Below are 22,319 nucleotides of genomic sequence, written 5' to 3' on the forward strand. Positions count from 1 at the left end.
TTAAATTTCCATAACTTGAAATGAAAACAGAATTAACTCATAGGTAATCACAATACCAAGTAGACTATCAGAACATTTTTGTGTGTTGTGCCAAAGGGTCAGCTCCTTTGTCATCCGCGTGCACGAGATGCCGCTCCTTTGCGTTACCTGACCAGGAAATATGACACGGCCATTTACATAGCAATAAAGTCAGCATGAACTTTGACTGACGAATCGCTGTTGGTGGGAGTGGAGCCAAATTTAATTCCAGCCAAGACCCGTAAAGGACAGTCGGCCTGTTGTGGCGCTCTCTGAGGACGATCCATCAACGTGCTCTGAGGTCATGTTTTATAACAATGAATGTTACAGTGCCAGATAAAGCTGGGAAACATGCTGTTATTCAGGACCCCTTAAATTTCTCTAACCTTTGTCTTGTAATTTACTTTGCGACGTTTGTCTACAGCTCCGCTAGCCGTAAATCATCCAGTCCAGGGAAAAAAACAAAACAAAACAAAAATAGTAAACCTATCTTCCTCTGCTCCCGTGAGAAATTAAAATGACTCCTGTAGCCACACAAAAGGTTTGAAAGGGGTGCTTTGTAATCTGCTGCTTCACAGAGCGACTTGGCTGTGGGAGCAACAGGTGCATCATGGGAAATGAGTGCTTTAAAGAACAACAGGTGTGGATTTCACCTGCTCAGGTCATGTACTCAGGTGTTGTGTGGGCTTGGCTTCAGGACCCAGAATTCAACTTTGGCTTCCTTGTTGTTAGCCTCTCTTGTTTTCACTTAATAAATAAATAAATGGACAGTTTATAAAAGAGGATTATTGTCCATTCTTAATCTTTGAGCAAGATAATATATAAATTTGCCACTGTGTGAGAATCAATGGATTCGTACCTCCTTCCCCGTAAAAATTCAAAAGATTTGGAATGTAAGTTTTAATGGAGCTGTTAAAAAAACAGGATTAGTGTCAAACTGTGTGAACAGGACCGAGTCCCTCCGCAGCCATCGTGAAAAATAAATACAGCTCGATGTCTGTGCTTTTAGTGTGTTCTTCCTGCATAAATCACCTCCTAATCCACAAGAACAGACTGTGTGCAGATGTTAGGATTTTGTGCACGACTGACATGGCTAATATTGCTTCCTCTGTGACATGAACACATGAATGTATGCACTGGGATTACTCGTTTATCTCAGCTTTCATTGGCTCTGCGGCTGATCCGTTGATCCAAATGGCCAATGATCTTCTAGTACAGTTTGACAGGAAACAAGCAGACTTGGAGGGGAAACATCTTCCTTTGTGTGCAACCAAAACCCGAACATCCATGTGTATCAATAATTCAGACTTTATATGTAAGGAAGCACAGTGGACGACTGGTACGTGCATCTCCCTGACAGTAGATGGGACGGGCTCCAGCACGGCTGTGACCCTGTTGAGGATGAGTGGTAGAGAAAGGAAGTAACATTTTAACATTATTCGTTGTCATGCAATTGTCAGTATAGCTTTTTGGCTCAGGGGCCACATTTGACGTTTAAAATTTGACAGGCGGGCCAATTCCAAGGAGCTGCTTCCATATCAAAGCGATCATGCTTTGCTCAGAAATGTTGCAAACCAATTAATAATTGCATTCTGGTTAGTCTTTTGGGGAAATTAATGTACCGTTCCGCTGCTTTCCTTAAGTAGTAGACTACTATGAATGTAATTATGATTTTGGTATGATTTGGGCAATTCTGTACCAATTGTTGGTGGGCCGGATTGAATTGGTCAACGTGGTGGATGTGGCCTGCGAGCCGTAGTTTGCCCACCCCTTGTATAGACAGAAGTTAATGTTTGTCAGTTTAGTTTGTTTTTACGGTGTGGTATCCAGTCTACTTCGATAACATAAAGAAACAGAAAGAAATAGAAGAAAGAAAAGGAAAGTATTACGTCTCCTATGAATGGAGATTTGTAGAATTATAGTCAATTCTATAGTTGTTGGACTATATACTGTTTCTGTGTTAACCCATAGTACTTCACACTCAATTGATCTCACGTTCAAATCAGTCATTTTTCAAATGGTGGCATTACTCTATGTAAGTTCTCTTCTCGGGGCAACGCCACACAACTTTCTCTCCCTTTTTATCTGACAACTCCCAGTCACACTTTTTCGCCTCAGCCCAACCTTTCCGCTGCGGTGCCATGGTGACCTATTTATCACACTGAGCTAGTAAACACGAGGATTGTCCACTGCCATGTGTCGAAGGTTGGATTTTGAAATCCAGTCTGTGATGAAAGTGTACTTTGCCCCTCCCTTCTATTCCCTGTGGATTTAGTTCCATTCGGCAGCCTGGAAAAGTAAATAGGGTGTGTTATCGCTAATAACATAGCTAACTATAACTTCCTGCTTTTCTCTGTCTGTCAGGACCGAACCTTTGTGGAACTTTGAACCTTGTGTTATTCACGACACAATAACATGTTAGTGACCACCAAACTGCTATGTGCTTGAATTTTTAGAGATGTTTCAGAGAGGTCAGTCTCCGTTATGTATTGTTTATATAGACACTTTCACCTCGTGCACGGCCCTGTCACATCCAGAGAGAGCTACAAATAAATGAGTCCAATGTTGATGATTCGAGCGTACCTGCCAAGGGAGCCATTACCTGGCAACTGTGAGATCAGATATCCGAGTGTGCACGCGCATATGCTGGCTAGGTTTTTTCACGTGTGTGCATGTGCCAGTGACAGGAATTGTCTCGAAACAAAATCGTGTTTCACCACATACAAACATTACACTGATGTTTTGACAAATCTCAGCCACATCAATTTTGCATGCAGTCTGTCGCCTTCTCTCTGCTGTTTACTTGCACTCGTGTCTCTGCAGGGAGGGTGTCTCTGGTGGACGACACCACTTTGAAACTGGGAAGCCTGCAGCTGGATGACCAGGGGTCGTATGAGTGCCGGATCCTTTCATTAGATAAACCTAGAGGCGAGCTTCGAAATGGCACCTGGATTATGCTTTCTGTGATTGGTGAGGATCTTGTCATTGTTTTTTTTTTTTTTTTTTGGACTGGCAGCAAAGAGCAGTCGTCACTCAAATTAGATGGGGATTTTTAAAAATGACTATTATAACTGTGTCTGAAATGACATCCAAGCTTTCACAAAGACCTTGTTTGTTTAAATAAATTAGTTCATTTTCTGAAACATATTGTACAGCAATACACCACATCACCTCTGTTTTTCCCCATTATACTTAAAATTTTGTTTGTAATCGCATTTATATAAGATGATTTTTTTTTTTTACAGGTAAACATCTTAAAAAAGTTCTTTTCACTTTTCTCTCAAAGTTCTACTAATTTTTGCTGATAAGCAAGCTTATAGTGACAATTCCCTTTAAAGAGAATTGATTATGATTATTATTTTTTAAAATGAAACACCTTATAAATCCATCTATTTTCTTTGCCGCTTATCCCCAAGAGGGTCCCGGGGTGTGCTGGAGCCTATCCCAGCTGTCAACGGGCAGGAGGCGGGGTACACCCTGAACTGGTTACCAGCCAATCGCAGAGCACATTGAGACAAACAGCCGCACTCACAATCACACCTTGGGGCAATTTAGAATGTCCAATTAATGTTGCATGTTTTTGGGACGTGGGAGGAAACCAGAGTGCCTGGAAAAAACCCACGCAGGTACAGGGAGAACATGCAAACTCCACACAGGTGGGGCTGGGATCAAACCCGGGTCCTCAGAACTGTGAGGCCAATGCTTTAGCAGCTGATCCACCGTGCCGCCCCCCTGATGAATATTTCAACCAAATAAGTTAAAAACGGGGGAAAGCTGTTGCATCTTGTTTGGGAGGAAAAAATATATTTAGAAAAAATTTTTTATAATTTGAATACTTTATCCTTATTTGAGGTGGCGTTATACACAAATGTGCTTGACAGTTCCACGTGTGTCGCATGTGAGTGACGGGTAAGTGATGAGAGTGATGATATGCCGTCTAGGAATGCTCTTCACATCCTCTTCACCTCAAGTACGATTGTCATTGCCCTGACAGTATGCAAGAGCTCTGGAAGAAGACAATGGTGAAAAGAATAATGTCATGTGCAACTAAACTGTCTAATAAGCCCCTGGAGAGCTCTTGGCTGCAGATAATAGTAAAATGTAAAAGAAAAAAAAAGATAATGATACACAATTACATTTTGAAGGGTAGATCACATGTACTTTTCAAATTGTTTCGGCTGCAAAATGACACATTAACCTGCATACACATGCACACACACAAATCTGGAAAAAGGAATGTCAAAAGTATAAAGCTGGACAGACACCAAAGTCTGACAGATGGCTCCAGCATTCTATTTTTTTATTTATTGTCATTTTTATGTATTGGGCTGGCTGTGGCTCAGTAGGTAGAGAAAGTCCTCCACTGACCGAAGGATAGCTGGTTGGAATCTCGGCTACAACTGCCCACGTGTTGAAGTCCCCTTGGGCAAGCAACTGAACCCTAATTTGCTCCTAGCGGGCCTGACGGCACCTTGCAGGGCATCAGTTACCCATTGGTGTATGAATGGGTGAATGTGAGGCTTTGCAAAGCGCTTTGGGCACTGTGATAGTGTAGATAAAGCGCTATATAAGTTCAATCCATTAACTGCATTGTGACTTTATGATAATTATACATGCAAAAAATATAATCTTGATATTGCTAATGTTAAGAAATGTTAAAAAAATGAACACTGCTAACTAAAACTAAGACATTCCGACAGCTTCTACCCTTTTGGAATTAACTTCTTAAACAGCTATCTTACAATTATACTTTATCTATCTATCTATCTATCTATCTATCTATCTATCTATCTATCTATCTATCTATCTATCTATCTATATCTATCTATCTATCTATCTATCTATCTATCTATCTATCTATCTATCTATCTATCTATCTATCTATCTATCTATCTATCTATCTATCTATATCTATCTATCTATCTATCTATCTATCTGTCTGTCTGTCTGTCTGTCTGTCTGTCTATGTCCGTCTCTCTGTCTGTCTGTCTATCTATCTGTCTGTCTGTCTGTCTGTCTCTCTGTCTGTCTATCTATCTATCATGTGTTTATTTTGTTATAATTATGATTATTAGCCCCCATTAAAATTGTGCCAACATTGTTAGAATACTAGTAACCTTTATTCCTCAGTGACTGTTCTCGCAATGTCTTTCTCTCAAACGTATTCTCTGTCAACTGTTTATGTGTTGTCGTAGTTGAGCTGATTTGAGTGTTTTGGACGTGCATGGCAAAATAAAGACGATTGTGATTCTTCTTTTGTTCTCTAGCGCCCCCTACCTTCACAAAAACCCCATCTCCTGTCCTGGAGGTTGTGGTTGGAGCTCACCTCTCTCTTGTCTGTGCTGCCATTGGGAATCCTCTTCCAACCATCACCTGGCTGAAGGATGGTAGTGTGATTCAAATAGGGAATAATCAGGTATGTATCGACAGATTAGATGATTAAAGAAATAATATTTTTTAAAAGGGGCTGTAATAAATGAACAATGTACTTGCTTAAATTATCAAACATATTGTTTTCTTTTTTTTTTGCTCATGAGATTGAATTAAAATATTTGACTTTGGGCTTTTTTTTTAAGCAATTTATGTGTATTAGTAAGCATCATCATATTGCAAAAGGATTGTGCCTGCTGATAGCTACAAAAAACATTTACAATGCTCTTTGTTTCCCATTTTAGTCACACATACTTGATTGATATTTTCTTGTTTAAAACTGGCAAACCTTCTGCTAGTATATGAGTATTTTCTCTCCTGTGTAGTTTATGTTTCCAGCTTCAGTACAGTATTGTGCATACTAACCATTCACCCATTCTCTCGAATGTGCCGGTGTGATACACCCCCATGTGTCTGTCATATCGTGTGTCAGGAGGAAGCGTTATCTCTGTCGGCAGTGAGCGTGCAGTCAGCAGGACAGTATACCTGTCACGCTTCCAACTCTGAAGGAAATGCGACTCTCGAGACAAAAGTAAAGATAAAAGGTCAGTATCTGTCTGTCTGTCAGTCTCTCCGTTGCCCGTCTGTGTACGTTTCTTTATGTTTGCGCGCCAGTACCTTTGGGACGGCTCATGTCTGTTCTGGAGTAGCTGTGAGCCAAAGCAATTTTGAGTTACCCACTCTTGCATCATCATAGAAGGCCGAAGGACTCTCAAGTTGAACACAATTCTTAATCACTGCCAGCCTTCCCATCCATCCATCCACTTTCCAAGCCGCTTATCCTCAAGAGTCACTGGACTGCTGGTGCCTATCCCAACTAACATCAGGCTAAAGGTGGACTACACCATGAAGTTGTGGAACTGGTTGCCAGTCAGTCGCGGAACCCAGTTAAGATAGATATTTGTGTTAATAGCACCTTGCATCAAAAAAATAAAATAAGACGAGCTGTCATCAGTGACTTGGTTTCATCACTTTATCTTAAAATTTAAAAAAAAAATCCAGTTAAAATGGCCATTCTGAGAATAATGGAAAAAAATGAACACATTCAACAAGTTGAAATCTTAAATCTTTTTTTTTTCCTTTCAGCTAGTCCCATTAGGGGGCGCTACAGGATGTCATCCTGATCCATGTCTTGCATCATCCTCTTTAACGCCAGCTCCACTCATGTCTTCCCTAGCTACATCCATCAATGTTCTCTTTGGAGTTCTTCTTGCCTGAGCTCCATCCTTATCATCCTTTTACCACTATCTCCCGAATGGATATGTCCAAACCATCAAAGTCAGCTCTCTATTACTTTGTCTCCAAAACATCTAACCTTGGGTATCCCTCTGATGAGCTCATTTCTAATCCTATCCAACTTGGTCACGTCTAAAGAGAACCTCAACATCTCCATTTCCGCCACGTCCAGTTCTGCTTCCTGTCGTTTCTTCAGTGCCACCATCTCTAATCTGTACATTACCGGGCTCATCACTGTTTTATAAACTTTCCCCTTCGTCCTAGCAGAGACTCTTCTGTCACATAAAACACCAGACACCTTCCACCAGCTGTTCCAACCTGCTTGGACCCATTTCTTCACTTCTTGACCACACTCACCATTGCTCTGGATTGTTGACCCGAAGAATTTAAAGTTCACCCTCTTCTCCCTGGAACCTCACTCTTCCCCCACCACCCCTCTCTTTCACGCACATATATTCTGTTTTACTTCTAATCTACGTCTAATCTTCATACCTCTCCTTTCCAGTGCGTGCCTCCATCTTTCTAATTGTTCCTCCACCTTCTCCCTACTTTCACTGCATATCACAATGTCATCTGCAAAAATGGCCCACGGGGATTCCAGTTTAATCTCATCTGTCATTTTATCCATCACTACTGCAAACAAGAAGTATTTCAGGGCTCATCCCTGATGCAGTCCCACCTCCGCCTTAAATTCCTCTGCCACACCTACAACACCCCTCACCGATGTCCTCTTGCCCTCATAGAGTACATGCCTTGTACTATTCTAAAATACTTCTCTACCATTCCAGATTTCCACATGCAGTACTCCAGTTCCTCTCTTCCTATTTTTCATAGGCTTTCTGTCACGAACCAACGGTGCACGGGCTGACCCAAATGCAGGACTCCAAGACAATGATATGATGTTCAGTGGGTTTTTATTGTAAACGAAAGTTGTGCACGACAACACAGTCCAAGAAGGCAGGACCCAAAACACAAGAAACAATGTCCGATAACTATGAGTCAACTAAAGAGCATAAACAAAAGCGTGAGAGATAAAACCGCTCAGAGCGGTGGCCAGGCCACGCCACTGTTGGCCGTGGTCCAGCCTTCCTTGCTCATGACAATTTCCATCTTTCTCTTTACTCTTTATCATAAAAGTTCTTAAATGTTAAAAAGAAATGTACTTGTAAAAAACATTCATGGTTTTTTATTTGTGCCCTGGGATTGATTATCCATGATGTACCGTACTTGGCCTCTTTCAGCAAGTCAGCTGGCATAAGCTCAACAGTCAGTGAAGAGCATAGGTGGCAGAAAATGGATGGATGGATGGATGGATGGAAAGCATATTTTGCTGGCAAGAGGATATACCAAATTAAAAGCTTATTGAATTGTTTAGCCCTTATACGCTGCCTTCTATAGGTGGTCAGGCTGAGTCACTGCAGCCTCCTTTCTCCATCTGCTACCTGCCACCGTGTCCAGAAAATTAGTTGAGAACGTTGCAAGGCCCATTTGGCTCATCATCATGCTCCGCGGTGGCTGTGTGCTTCTGTGCTTCATCCTGTCGCGTCCCCTCAAGATGCTTTGCTAAAGCCTGACTTGTCGCCAAATGGTTCATGTAATGCTTCAGATTTGTAATAACATTACCTTAGAGAAGATTTTCACCATAAAATGTTAGCATATTGCATATTGATGAAACAGCGTCCAACCCTGCATAATTGGATTACACCAGCACGCCACTACATAAAATATTTTGAAAATTCAAACTTCCTGAATTTTTTATCATCACTTGAGGGGAAATTTAACTACAATAACCAGAACATTTAAAATATACACATTCAAATGGGATTTTTAGGTATTAGTGAGGGGCCTGCAAGCATACAGGGTGGCACAACATTCAAATATTGTGATGAATTGTCACTGTGTTACAGTATTTTGTACATGTTAATGTTATGGCTGTCAAAGGAAATTTCTTCCCTTCCCTGACCTGTCCCCACTACAACGTCCAGTGCGAACTAGTTTCCTTGCATTGTGCTTTTTAAGTACTGTCATTTTTTGCAAATTATTATTCCTGGCAAAATAATGGGACATCATGGTACATAGTTCCTTTGTGATCCCCAGCTGTAAAAATGGTCAGTGTTCTCTCACACATTCACAATTTCCTCTATTTGCAGTTTTCTTTTAGAGCCGCACCTCTGTTTTTTGATGGAAACTCACCTACTCGCTGTTTATGTGTGCAGGCCAAAGCCTCGTCGCATATAATATAATAATGATCAGCCAAATGTAACCGCGCAAATGCTGCCAGAGCATGTGCTGCTTGATTTAAAAGTGAATGCATTATGTTTGCTGGATGAGTTGATCGGTTAGTCTAAAAGCCTGACGCTTTGTTTATGCATACATCCATCAAGCATGTTGTAGGGATATAAAACTCATCAGTGATGACCATTGTAGACATGATATGCTTATTTAAAGACGAGCTGTATGGTGAGTCAAACATCTTATACTCTACTACAGTAACTCTTTGTAAATAATATACATGGCTGTATGTAGAGGTACACAGTATGTAGCACCTCTCGACAGCTAATTTACTTGGTTAGGATCATCATTACTTTAGACACAGGAGATTTTAAAGGAAACAATGATTGACAGGTAATCATGTATGTGCGACCAGTTCCGCCTCTCTCCCAAACATAGCTGGGATAGGCTCCAGCATGTCTGTGACCCTAGTGAGGATAAGCAGTGTGGAATATGGATGGATAGATATTTGGCAACATTCAAATGTAATTTTCAATGGTACAAATTTTAGCTTTAATTCGAGCATCATGCTATTTTTTATGATGATAAGTCCCAACTCATCAAAAAATAGATGCTGTGAATGACTCGGTTTGCAAAAAAAAACCCCCGACAACTTTCACAAGTGAATACAAGGAGAACATATGGTGTTTTTGTCTTTCTCCAGGTCCACCTGTCATCATTGTGCCTCCCAAAAGCATCTCTCTCAATGTATCCCAGAATGCACTTCTTCGCTGCCAAGCTGTGGCTGACCCCTCAAACATGACATATGTGTGGCTGAAAGGAGGAGAAAATGTCTACCACGTGGAGTAAGTACTCTTGTTTTCGAATGCCGTGGCTCACATTTTACTCTATTTTGTTCTTAGCATAAAAAAAAAAAAACCTTTGCAAAAGAAAAGAGAAGAAGTAAAAATACTTTACTGTAATGTTGGACAGCAATGTGAGGCCCTTTGGGAAATATATCATATATTCTATGCATCACATATTCTTCATTCAAGTGTGTGTTTGTGCTTTGGCGCGTGTGTGTGTGTATGTGTCAACAGACCCTTGTGTTTTTGCGTTCCATTGTGTGTGTCAGCTTGTTGTGGATAAGTGCGTGCTCTGCTAATGACGATGACAAGTAGTCACTCCCACCAAAGGCACTCAAACGCCACAAAATACAAAAAAGTAAATGTTTGGCTCATGTCACATCAAAAACATAAAAAGAAATTGGCTTGAAATTGCAGAGGACAAAATTTCATGGAGGGCGGCTTTTTACAATATCTCAAATAAGTTCCACAAAAGAGATCCTTAGGGAGAGCGTGCGAGGGAGACAGCATGGATGTTGTTGATGGTGGATATTTACATTTTTATTTTTTTTTTCTTTAAGATTTTTGTGGCAAATTGGGATCTTTGGAAGAGGAAATTGTTCTGTATGTGGAAACTGAATGCACACCCTTTTAGTTATTTCTCCAAACATGAAAAAAATGTTGGGAAAAGTGTTTGGTACAATGGTGGAGTAACAATGCTTGATGATAATATTTATACAGCGGTGCTTTGAGATAGTTTAATTTGCTCTGTGTTCATGCAGGTAACTCAAAACAATCATATCGCACAAAACTAATCCACCCCCAAACTATTTCAGGATTTGTTTTTATAAGAAAGACATTACTGTATAACATTGCATTTCATAAAGAACATATGATAATGACATACTTAAATAAAAAGTAAAAAATTTAACTATTTTTACCACTTTTTTTGCCTGAATTCAATGTGCATTATGTTCTCCTTCTGGTGTGTTTGCGTCGGTCACTTGGGGGAACTATAATAAAGACAGAGCCACACGTGGAGAACCATTTTACAGCCGTGGAGCTCTGCATGGTTTGTTAGCATTAAGCTGGGAGATGTTCCTTAGAAAAGCTTATATGCGAGTTATAACGGTATAAACACCGTGTAATTTTCTTTATTTTATGTTTCGTTTGACAGTAACCTTCAACTGTTAGTTACATAAAACATTTTTTTTTTTAGAATTCTTCACTATCTGGCCAATGTGCTTCTTCTTGTAAAGTGAGTTGAGTTAAATGTCAGCATACAGCACTCATATCTCAAGGCACCACTGTATAATCTATAGTTCATAAGTCTGTAATGATGTCGCATATGTAAAGAACGTGGGATGAGCAGCACAGCTGAGTGTGACAGTTGTAGTCACGTGGAGGAATATAATATTCAGTGAGGAGTTAAGATCCCAGCAACAGAAGTTGGAGAGAAGACACAAGAACGCTCAGCTGACCAACACTTTTTGTGTTGAGGCAGTGTGATGGGGTGGCGATGGCGTAGCAACTCCATCACTGCAAAAAGCACACTTAATTCATTGAATTGAATCTAAATTCAGAGAGGTAAATCCCGATTTCCTTTTCACTGAGACTTCAATTACCCAGTTCACCCAGAAATGCAAAAATTTAAAATTTAGATAAACTGGCACAAACACACACATTACTGAATTTATTGTTTGTCTTTGTTTCTAATTTGTGATATCTTTTATGAAGGAAGTGGTGGCGTTTGTTGAATGCAATGTTTTTCTTTAAACTCAACTTTGGTGCAGTGTTTCAACATTACTGTGAATAATAGATGGCAAAAATATACCAAACCCTGTTAGTTAATTAACATGGGTGTCAGGATAATAATTGGCTACAGTAATGCTGCTATTTTAAGTGCTTTTATCCACCTGGTATTATATATATGATCTTACACTAAAACCTGGAATAAAAACTTGCATCCTATTTTATAATTGATATATTGCTGATTTTGTTTTAATTTAGTCGTTAATATTCACACAATGGATGGCTCGTAAAACTCCAGTGTAAAGAAATGCATACATTTATTTGTAACAGTGTTTTACACAATTGCTGATAACCTATTTTGTAAAACAATCCTCTTTGTAATTGGAAACGTGTGGACATGTAGCTATGTAAAAGTTCCAATTTCCTTTCATTACAATATTCTCTGCTGGAGGGGCCCGTGCATAGGGAGTTTATCAGAGATTATATTGTGGAAACAGATGTCTGCAGCTAGATACCGTTTTGATGTGAGCTCCGAGACCGAATCGCGCATTCATTTTGTAGTGAAATGCATTCATTTTGTAGTGAAATGAAGCTAAAAAGCCGCTTACAGCCACTGAGTCGGCGGTAAATCTCTTGTGTTCAGAGTGAGGAGTAACCATTAGTCACTTGATTCATTGCTTGTATGGAAAAAAAAAAGTTAGCTAACGATAGCATTCTGTCACAAGTTCACATCCATATTAAAGCAAGACAGGTAGGACGTTAAATAATTAAATGAGTCCGTTTGTTGTGTATGTGTGTATTGCTTTATGCAGCCTGCAATAGAACAAAGCATTCAGAGTTAAGTTCATTTTCCTTAACGCCCATGTGCACCTTGGGGAGAAGTGTACAATGAGAAAAACAAAAACAACAATGAAAAAAAAAAACCTCCCACAATGTTAAAGAGCCTTGGCGAGCGCACAAAAGCTGCATTGTTTCTCATTGGGATTCTGAAGGCGCTATAGCTTGTTCCATGCAAATTGAAAATGTGTTTTTTTTTCTCTGAAGGTCACTAAAGTCACGTGTGAAGATCATGGTTGATGGAACTCTCCTCATTTCAAGTCTCCTCCCAGAGGATTCTGGGAACTACACCTGCGCACCAACTAATGGCCTGCTGACACCGCCCACTGCTTCTGCCATCCTCACAGTGATGCGTAAGTCTTTGTGTACAGTTTGTATATGAGGATTATACAATATAGGCCTACCTTATACATAAAAATTATTTTTTTCATTTTTTTTAATACCTAGCATTGCTAAATGAGTGACAAATATACTCCTCAAATATTTTTACTCATGTACACCAGGGCAAGTGTGTTGTTCGTTCAATACAGTGGTACTTTGACTTCCAAGTGACCCGAGACTTTTGTTTGTCTTGCAAGCAAGCATTTTAGATATGATTATTCATTCATTCATATCATTAACATATGCAAAGTGGTGTGACGAAAATTGGCCGGTATGCACAAATGCATGAATCCGTGATTTTTCGTCTTCGCTCAAGCTTCCACGCTGTGCTTTTTTTGCAGAATGAGAACATTTATATGCATTTATTTGTAAATGAAGTCCATTGTTTTGTTTTTTTTCTCCTCGCATGCCCTTGTTAAGACTTGTCTTTTTTCATTATGTCACAAAAAAATCCAAAGAAAAGAAAAAAACACATGCATATTTAACTGCGTAGTTATTCCCTTACGATTTTATTTTCATCGAGACCTGTTCAAACCTCCTGTGCTAAGAGCTATAGTAACACTTGTAAAATTTGAGTATGACCAAACAATCTGTTCTACAAACTAATCAGAATTCATCGTCTAGTCTCACCAGCAGGTGTGACTTCCTGTGTGGATGAAATAGTCTGGTGTGATAATTAAAAAAAAAAACAAAAAACAGAAAGCCATTGAAATGCTTTTCCTTTCTCAGATCCTGCCCAGGCTCTTCCAATGGCTCAGGAAACGTATCTTCCTACAGGCATGGGTGGCATGGTTAACTGCTCCTCAGTGGCTCAGCCTCCTCTGCTCCGTGTGGATTGGACTAAGAATGGAGAACCACTTGACCTGTCCTTGGTAAAAAAGAACAGATTTAGCCATGGAAACCATGTTCACACAAGGTTTCTAATCAGCGCTCACTAATTATCCCTACATTTTGTTTTTAATTACACATTATGGAAGCATCAGCCGTGCAGAATGCAAAGTAATTTCAAATACTGAACTAATTAATTCTGAAATATGTTGAAGATATTGGTCTGCAACCATGAAACTTGCCAATACATTTTATGTTGCTGGATAGGCCTTTTATTTTTATTTTTAAACCAGGGGTGCTCAATGCGTCGAACGCAGTTTCGGTAGATTGTGACGGCGTGCCGAGAAAAAAAAAAAACACATCAGCCATATTTTTTTTAACTTGAGCTCACCGCGCATGTGCGAACAACCACAGTACAGGAAAACACACTGCCAGCTTTTAAAGCTTTGCTTAAGAAATCTTAAACATGAGTATGGATGCTGCAGTAAAGAAGACAAAAACATATCACTTTCATACGGAATGAGAGGCGGGTAATTTTTTTAACGATGTCATTTTCGAAGTGCGTTTGCCTCATCTGCCAGTGGAGTGAAATGTGTTGCGGCATTTTCAAACTGTTTATAAAAAATACGACACCGACATTCCGTCGAAAAACAAGATGAGAATGAGAAAAGTGAACGAACTAAAATCCCAATTGGCCGCACACACACACATCTCAGATTGTGAGTGTTTCTCACTACAGTTGGACGAATCCACTGACATGAGTGACACAGCCCAGGCATGCATTTTCATTCGTATGGTGTTTAGTGATGATCAATGTGAACTCAGATAGTTGCAAAAAATGTTTAGTTAATTATATTGTGTAATATTGGCTCATAAGGTTATGCAAGGTGCACAAACATACATCCATGCATAAAGAATCCTCAATATACTTTAAAATACATGTTTTGCATTTTTGTAGTGGGCAGATCTTTGTGGTCATCTTTGGTCATTCTATTTCATCATTGGTCATTCTAAAAAAAACAAAACGTCATACCACCCAAAGTCGATCACAAGAGGCTGGATGCTTGAGAAGTAGATCTTGGGGTAAAAAAAAAGTCTGGGCACCCCTGTTTTAAACAATGGCTAACTGTCATGATACTAATAATATCATCTTAGTCTCGACACAAAAGCAAACCAAAGTGGATTAAGTAGGTTTAAAGGGTTTTTTTGAGGGTTGGTTTACGGTAAGGATATCCAAGGTGAGGTGGGGGAGTGTTGGATAAAGGAGTGCGCGAGAAAGCATGGATGTGAGCAGGTGAGGTAGCTAGGCGGCATGGCGGTGATCACAGGAGGAGGACTGTAGATGAAGAATAACACAATCAGGTGAGTACAGATGCGAATCGTGGGATTGCTACTTGTCTACAGCACAAACCTGCAGGTATCAAGTGTCAATAATCTCGCAACAATCGATTGTCAATACTCTACCGACAGCTTCCTGGAACTGACCAGTTTATAAACAGGCAGTGTTAAGTACTGATTTTTATTGGGGGCCAAGCACCACCCAAGCTCCAAAAGAGGAACCACAAGGCACAGATTATGTCACCAACATGCGTTTGTGAGATGAGCGGTGGGTGCAATTGCGAAATGTACGTGCGAACTGATTTGCAGCTAATAATAAATTTCTCACTTCAGTCAGTTTCCTAAAGCACTGAGTCAGTCATAAAGCCCCCTATGTTAGTAATCTTATTTATTATGAGTTATTTTTTACTCCATCCAGCATTCTCTTGAACCTAAATTGACTGACAAATTTCATTCATGTTTTACAAACTCATCACAGTACATAATCTGCTCTTATTTTATCAAAGTGCTAAATGATGTATCAGAATAAGCTTTATTGGCCAAGTATTTGACAACACACAAGGAATTTTTCTCCAACAGTTGGTGCCGTCACAGTAGGACATACATACATAGTATGAAGAACAGAACAAATGAACTAACAAGAACAAAGGACAACAGACAGTCAATTGACAGGGAACTTTTTTCCTCATAAGAACACACAGTTGTGCAAGGATGTAGAGTCTTCTAGCATTTAGAGCAGTTAGCGAGCCCATTAGAGCGATAGTCCAGTACAATGGCCATTTTGCAAAGGGTGTCAAGGAATGATTATTGGTGACTGCACAGCTGGATCAACCAATACATTGAAGATGTGCATTAGTGTCGAATTGTTCCTTGGATAAAAAAAATGTCAAAACTATCACAGTTACTGTGCTAAATAAAAAACTGACCTCCACACAAACTACTCAGCAGCGCTTACCCTGTTCAGGATCACAGGGTGCTGGAGCATATCCGAGCTGATTTCAGGCGAAAGGCGTTCTACGTTTGCCAGTCAGTCACTGACACCGACAGCCAATTGCACTCACATTCATGCCGTCTCTGAGTGGGAGTTGAACCCACGCTGCCTGCATGATGTCATGTCTAAAACTGTTCTGTGGCACATGTAAACACCAGATTGGAATAGATCATTTCCCATGTGAACAGTTTACCTGAGCTCTTCAATCAGAATGAAAAAATGTTTGCATCTAATCTAGCCACTCGGAAACTCCAATGCTGCATTGATGATTAGACGAAATGTCTTGATAATTTCAGTTGGCATTTCAAAAACATTTTCACAAGCGGAAAACTGCTCCCAGTCTCCTCTCATTTTGCCTGTGCCATGCCGGGACCGCTTTGTGTGCTCGTTTGGCTTTCAGATGCATGAAAGATACAAAGTCAGCCACAGCAATGTGTCTCAGGTTTGATAAATTACATTTTCAGTGCTAAATTAATCTATTTGTATATGGTCCTTTATCCCAATGCGCAAAATGAACTGTGCAGCAATTTAGTGGGTTTGGCATATGCAATCCTAGTTAAAAGATCAGTTTCCACATCTTTTTGGGCGCACGATCAAGTTTGCAGATTTTTTTCTGCCTGACATTGCGTTTGTAAATCCAGCCCAGAGCTTGTACAAAAATACATGTCAATGGACAAGGCATGCCGCGGGAAATGTGATATATTTCCTGCAGTGCGGAACAAAGGCGTGGGAAGCCACACCGTTGCCAATTATCTCACTTCTAACACCGCTGTCACAAGCGCTCACAATCCCAGTAAAACACTGTCAAAGATTCAATCTGACAGATATACAGTAATAGCACACTGACGTCAGTGCAAACTTACCAAAAGTCAACAACACAGTTAAAAGGTGATTGAAAACCTTCCATGTGTTTAATGTGCAAATAAGTGCTTTCATAGGAGTCAAATAAAATAGGAATGAAGCGCTCCAGAAATTATGTTTTTGTCCAGAGCCACAAAGCCATTAGCTAATTTGACAACAATACTGATGGACTAATTCAAATGACAGTATTAAGCCATAATAACAATATAAAACCAATGTTAAGGGATTTAAAACACTCTCCCAAATGACATTATGACCAGTAAAGAAAGACCTTGTCGATCGCTACTACGGTGCGGATTAAATATATGACTCAACTGGGATGATGTGACAATATGTGCAGGATCTTGCAAACTATATTTGCATTATTTGATGTTGTTGAATATATGACTATACAACAAAGATGGTCATTTGTCACAGTCTACTTCTAGAAGATGTGGCTGGGCAAATAATCTTACTTCTTTCTATGCCGCCCCCCAAAAGCCAATTGTTTGTGGAATAATTGTACTACATTTACTGAAAAGCCAGCCAATGATGGTGAGAGCAAAGCAGCTGCTGGAATTTCTAGTTATAAGTGGCTTTTCAATATTTTGGGCTTTTCTCACAGTATCCAGGGTGGACTTTAAACCCTGAGGGCCATTTGCTGATGGCCACGGTCAACGATGATGTGGAGGGGGAGTACACCTGCACCCCATTCAACAGTTATGGCACTATGGGACAATCTGGACCAACCAAGGTTATTTTGCAGGTGAGTGTGCACACACACGTGATTTGTAAAGTACTGTATTACAATCTTTGCTAATGGACCTTTCCGACTGGCGAGCTTCAGCTTCCCCCCCCCCCCTAGCTACAGTTGCCATGCCCCACAATCTTCCAAAATGGCGACTGAAGATAATAGGTTTGAACTGGATCCTCTATCACGTATTCCAGATATTATTGGGGTATGTTTTTTGCCAAATGCGTCAGACTTGTCCAAGAGAGTTCTACAGAGAGGTCTCAACTATTTCACACAAGGATATGTACACGGAATTAAGATTTTGGACGGAGCAAGACGCAATGTCAGAGTTACAACAAAACGTTGCTAATTGATGCGAAAAAGTTTGACGCCACACTAACTTCATATTGAAATCCAACAGGATAAAATTTTGGAATCGTACTGAGTATGTAAAGCAGGGTGAGTACTTTTTACTTGGAAAGATCACCAGTAATATCATTGTAGTCTTTATAAGTGAGTGGGTGTATTCATTTAACTTGGCTTGTAATGGAACCCAGTTTTCTGTCTTAAAAGTCTGATCTGATACAATTATGCAAATAGGCATTGCTCTTGCATGACATCGAGCATTTACCTATTACGAACCCGACTCGTCGGCATAAAACATTACACACTTCATTCAGCAGGTCAGTGATACGCTAACAAAGTGAAAGTTGGTCTCCTGCAATGTATAAATCACTGATAATAATTCAATCAAATTTAGAGAAGATACTTCTCCCTCACTTGCCTTCGAACATACAGCCTTGTGTTTGTTGATATTGTTCACACTTAGTTGTACGTGCGCTCTTCCGCAAGCCTTAATCCATCGTAGACACTTCGTCAACTGTGTTTTATTTAGGCTTTGGAAAATGAATCAACCGGGCCCCTTGAAACCTAGCCGGATATCTTTCATCAGAAATGCACGTTCCCCAAGCGCATCTGAGGACCATTTTCTTCGTAACATTAACTTTTCCAACCGCACGCGACCGATAACCAGCATTGCTGGTGGGACATGACAACAAGAGGGGCGGGTCAAGCCAGGGGTTAAGACAATGTGGCTATCTGATTGGCTATAATTGTACAAGTGATTGACAGGTCGGAAAGGTTTATTGTGACTGCACTTGGAACATTTCAGGATCTCTTTCCTCGGTCCCGAATTAGGCCCTTTATCAGGGGACAGTGACCACCTGAAAAAAATGAGCATGATCATCATAGTGCTGTATAAAGTCAAGAATGTTCAGGAGCTTTTTTTCACATGCTGTTCTGAACAAAAAATGACCACAAATGATCATTCAAATGTGATAAACCTTCAGTACTTTATACATGATTTTGAAATGTGGATAAAATAACAGATTTCTGATAATTACAGTCACCATGTGTCCCCTTATTTTAAAAAATATGTTGTTGTTGACAACGTTCCGTTAATCGGGCTAAATGGCATCAGTCACAACGAATCAAAAACAACATTTTATTGACCTTTTCACTTCCACGCTGGTGCCCTCTGGAATTAATGGCAGTCAGCGCTAAATCATAACAGTAGCTGCACTATTAGGAAGTTAATTGCGTGGCTAATCCTTCTGTTATTAAACTAATCTTGTCCAATGAGGCATTACTCTTGTCTTCATATCCGTCGTTGGCATTGGAGCGAGAGCCTCGATACAGCTGTACCTCTCTGACAATTTACAGGACCCCCCATCGTTCAGCGTCCCTCCAGAGAAGCAATACAAACAGAAGGTTGGTAGAACCTTGCTCATCCCGTGTCAAGGCAATCACGACTCCGCAGTTCAAATCAGCTGGACCAAGGTAAACAGAAACTGAAGAAGGAGTAAACACTCTTTTAAACAAAGGTATCGGACTGTTTTTTTTTTTTTTTCACAATTCGAAACTAGTCCATGGTGTCTTCATGAAAGGTATCGGGCTTTCATCCCTTAAAATAGGAAAATGGTAAAGAAAAAGTTATGTACATCAGAATTTTATGTCACAATGAGGTGGAAATATCTCACAGACACATTTTCAGAAATAACAAAATCACAAAAGACTTACTAGATTGTTTTTTTTTTAAACTTGATGGGGAGCCAGGCACTCCAGAAATACAAATATTTATATACAAAGAATTAAAAGATCAGTTTGCCAAAGGAGCACATAGCACATTACAAGTCACTTGATTTTCCATTTTTCCCAGAATCGGCCTTCTTTTAATTAATTTAATTTGGAGACGAGATTGAATAGCCATCGTAACAGAGTGATGCAATAATCACTTTTAATATGTGAGGAAAACTGATTGGATTCACTTATATTCTCATGATGCACTTATTGTCTAAAATAAGTGTTGTTGATAAGCTATTTAGCTTCACAATAATTAAAAACTATTTTTATGACTTGTGCATTTTCGATTGCCGTTTAAGTTAAAAATGAATTGTCCCACCCACTCCAATGAAGGGAAAAGTCTTATTTAGCTTATCCCAACATTGTCCATTTTCAGTGAATCAGGAAGTAGCCTGCTTTACTGAATCTGCAGGATTTTTTTAAATGTTTTTTTTTTTTGGTCCATTCATTCAGAAGAACATTTGTGGGTTTAGAGAACACAAATGACTCACTCACAATCTCTGTGCTGGGTTATCCAAAAGGTGGTAATGTCAGGGCTCTGAGTAGTCCACTCCAAATCTGTTAGTGGTGAAATCATAATTATCGTTAAAACATGACAGATTCATCTCAAAGCATAAATGCACTGGTTCTATTATAGTACTCTCTTTTACGTGATCAAATGGAGTTGGTAAAATGATATACATATATATATATAAATATATATTGCATTGGTCTTTCATTCTTGAATGTCTTTTTTGAAGGTTGATCTGGTTCGTCGTATATCATATTCTGTCACCCCCAATGGGTCGCTGTTGCTGCGGCCCCTCGCAAAGGACCACCATGGGATGTGGGAATGCAGTATTTCTAATCGTGTAGCCCTCGTAAAAGCCTTCACTCAAATCTTTGTCCTGGGTGAGTGCAAATAGGAGATTTTCCTTTTTTTTTTTGTTTGTTTCTAATCATGTCCATGCTTTATGGTGCATTCCAATACAGTATAATGGAATCCAGTTCAGTATCAGTTCTGACGACAACCGCAGTAATATACACTTTCATGTTAAAGTGGTGGCAGCAATACATTGGATTTTTCTTTTTAAACCACCAACTCGTGTCTTTTCCAGGACCAAAATATACACAGTTGAACAAAAAAAGACAAATATATCTGACTTGTTTGGATTGCTAAAGATTTTTTTTTTTCTGGATCAAACTGTTGCCATTACACTTACTCACAGGCAAAGTTAGTAAGTACAAAAAAGTTAACTATTTTATAAAATGTAAGGCAATGGTTTTATATAGCACTTTTGTTGTGACTCAACAAAGCTTTAAGGTTTTCATCACCATGCAAGTGGAAAAGGAAGTTGTTCACTGTAGAACAAAGTACTACTTTAACATTAAATAAAGATATGGTATCGATGTTAACGCTGGCTTTCTTTTTTCTTTTTTACTACTGCAATTTCAGGAAAATTCTTATTTCCATGTTCTTGTTCATTTAACAGGACTGCTGAGACTGGTCTTTTAAGATTTAAAAAAAACAAGAGCAGCAAAAAAAAAAGCATCTATTTGATGATCACTGAACTGAGCTTTTTTTCCAGCTACACAGTGAATGCTGTATGTGTGATGGCAGTTTATAAAGCCCGGGTGTCATCCCTATAAACATTCTAAAATAGATATTGTAATGAAAAATGCATATATTATTCACTTCAATGTCTATACGAAAAAATAAATGTGAGCGGAGAGCGCGTCATCCATGTGCAAAGTTGCAGAACTGTCATTCTACGATATCAAAGTGCTTGCCATATTGGCTGCGTCCTCCGTCTGTGATGTCACCCGGACATTCTCCAATGAAAACACGCGGTGCACCCTAACTAAGGGAAACAAATGCGCCCCTTCTGACACGGAAGCTCACACAACCGAGTGAAGTTACCGGGGCAATATTACACTATTGTTTCGAGCCCTCGGGGCAATATTACACTATTGTTTCGAGCCATATTCAGATGATATACGATCACGGCCAAACCTAATCCCAAAATCCCCGTCCGATCCACTTCCGCGGCGGAGATGAGCCATCGCGGCGACGCGCAGCCTTTGCAAAAAAAAATGACAGCCTCAGCCTTGGCTGATTTTCTGCAGTGGTGGCATATAAGGAGGAGGTGGAGCCGAGCCATGCTGCTTTTAGGGGTATGTTCAAAGCCACCGCTGTACTTATTGAACACCGTTGAGCTGGGGGGCATTACTGCCTACCTATTATTTGGAACCCACGAAGCTCTCGTCCTCTGCACCCGTGCAATCCATTTTTCACAACGAACCGGGTCTCTTGCAAACTTATGAAGGCTAAATCCATTCTCCCGATTGTTCAAGCAATGTCCAGCAATGCAATGAGCAGGCATTTTGGCTAACACGAAGGAACAACGAGCTACCTTCCCGGAGGTAAAACTAATGGAAACCAACGAGTCCACTAGGGGGCGCCTCTGTCCTGTACGTCACTTCCTGCTTCTTCTCAAAAACAAATCCCTCGAGAGGATTTTCATGGCGGGAGTTACAAAAAGCTGTATACGTCAAAATCATGTTTTGTAGGGGAAAAACACGGGACCATATTGGCTGTGGGTTTTTCATTAACAATATACCAAAAATCATCCATTTCATGACACTTGACCTTTAAACTCTGAAGTTTTGTGAGACTTAGAGTTATATTTTTCTTGGCTTTTTGACTTATAGGTTCTGCTGTATTAGATATAATGACTTTTTTTTTTTGAGCGAGAGA

General features: G+C 39.8%; 1 protein-coding gene across 1 annotated transcript in view; it reads left to right on the forward strand.

Annotated features, from left to right (window-relative positions):
• The window catches only part of igsf9a (immunoglobulin superfamily, member 9a), a 51,225-nt gene that overhangs the window by 17,162 nt on the left and 11,744 nt on the right, over window positions 1-22,319 (forward strand). Inside the window, exons 4-12 of the mRNA XM_061801807.1 lie at window positions 2,842-2,988; window positions 5,286-5,434; window positions 5,882-5,993; window positions 9,620-9,761; window positions 12,537-12,682; window positions 13,440-13,582; window positions 17,333-17,473; window positions 19,163-19,279; window positions 20,323-20,473. Of these exons, the coding sequence (XP_061657791.1) occupies window positions 2,842-2,988; window positions 5,286-5,434; window positions 5,882-5,993; window positions 9,620-9,761; window positions 12,537-12,682; window positions 13,440-13,582; window positions 17,333-17,473; window positions 19,163-19,279; window positions 20,323-20,473 (1,248 nt within the window). The remainder of the gene's footprint in view (window positions 1-2,841; window positions 2,989-5,285; window positions 5,435-5,881; window positions 5,994-9,619; window positions 9,762-12,536; window positions 12,683-13,439; window positions 13,583-17,332; window positions 17,474-19,162; window positions 19,280-20,322; window positions 20,474-22,319) is intronic.

Source organism: Syngnathoides biaculeatus, chromosome 17 (genome assembly GCF_019802595.1).
Source record: "Syngnathoides biaculeatus isolate LvHL_M chromosome 17, ASM1980259v1, whole genome shotgun sequence".
Classification (NCBI taxonomy): Eukaryota; Metazoa; Chordata; class Actinopteri; order Syngnathiformes; family Syngnathidae; genus Syngnathoides; species Syngnathoides biaculeatus.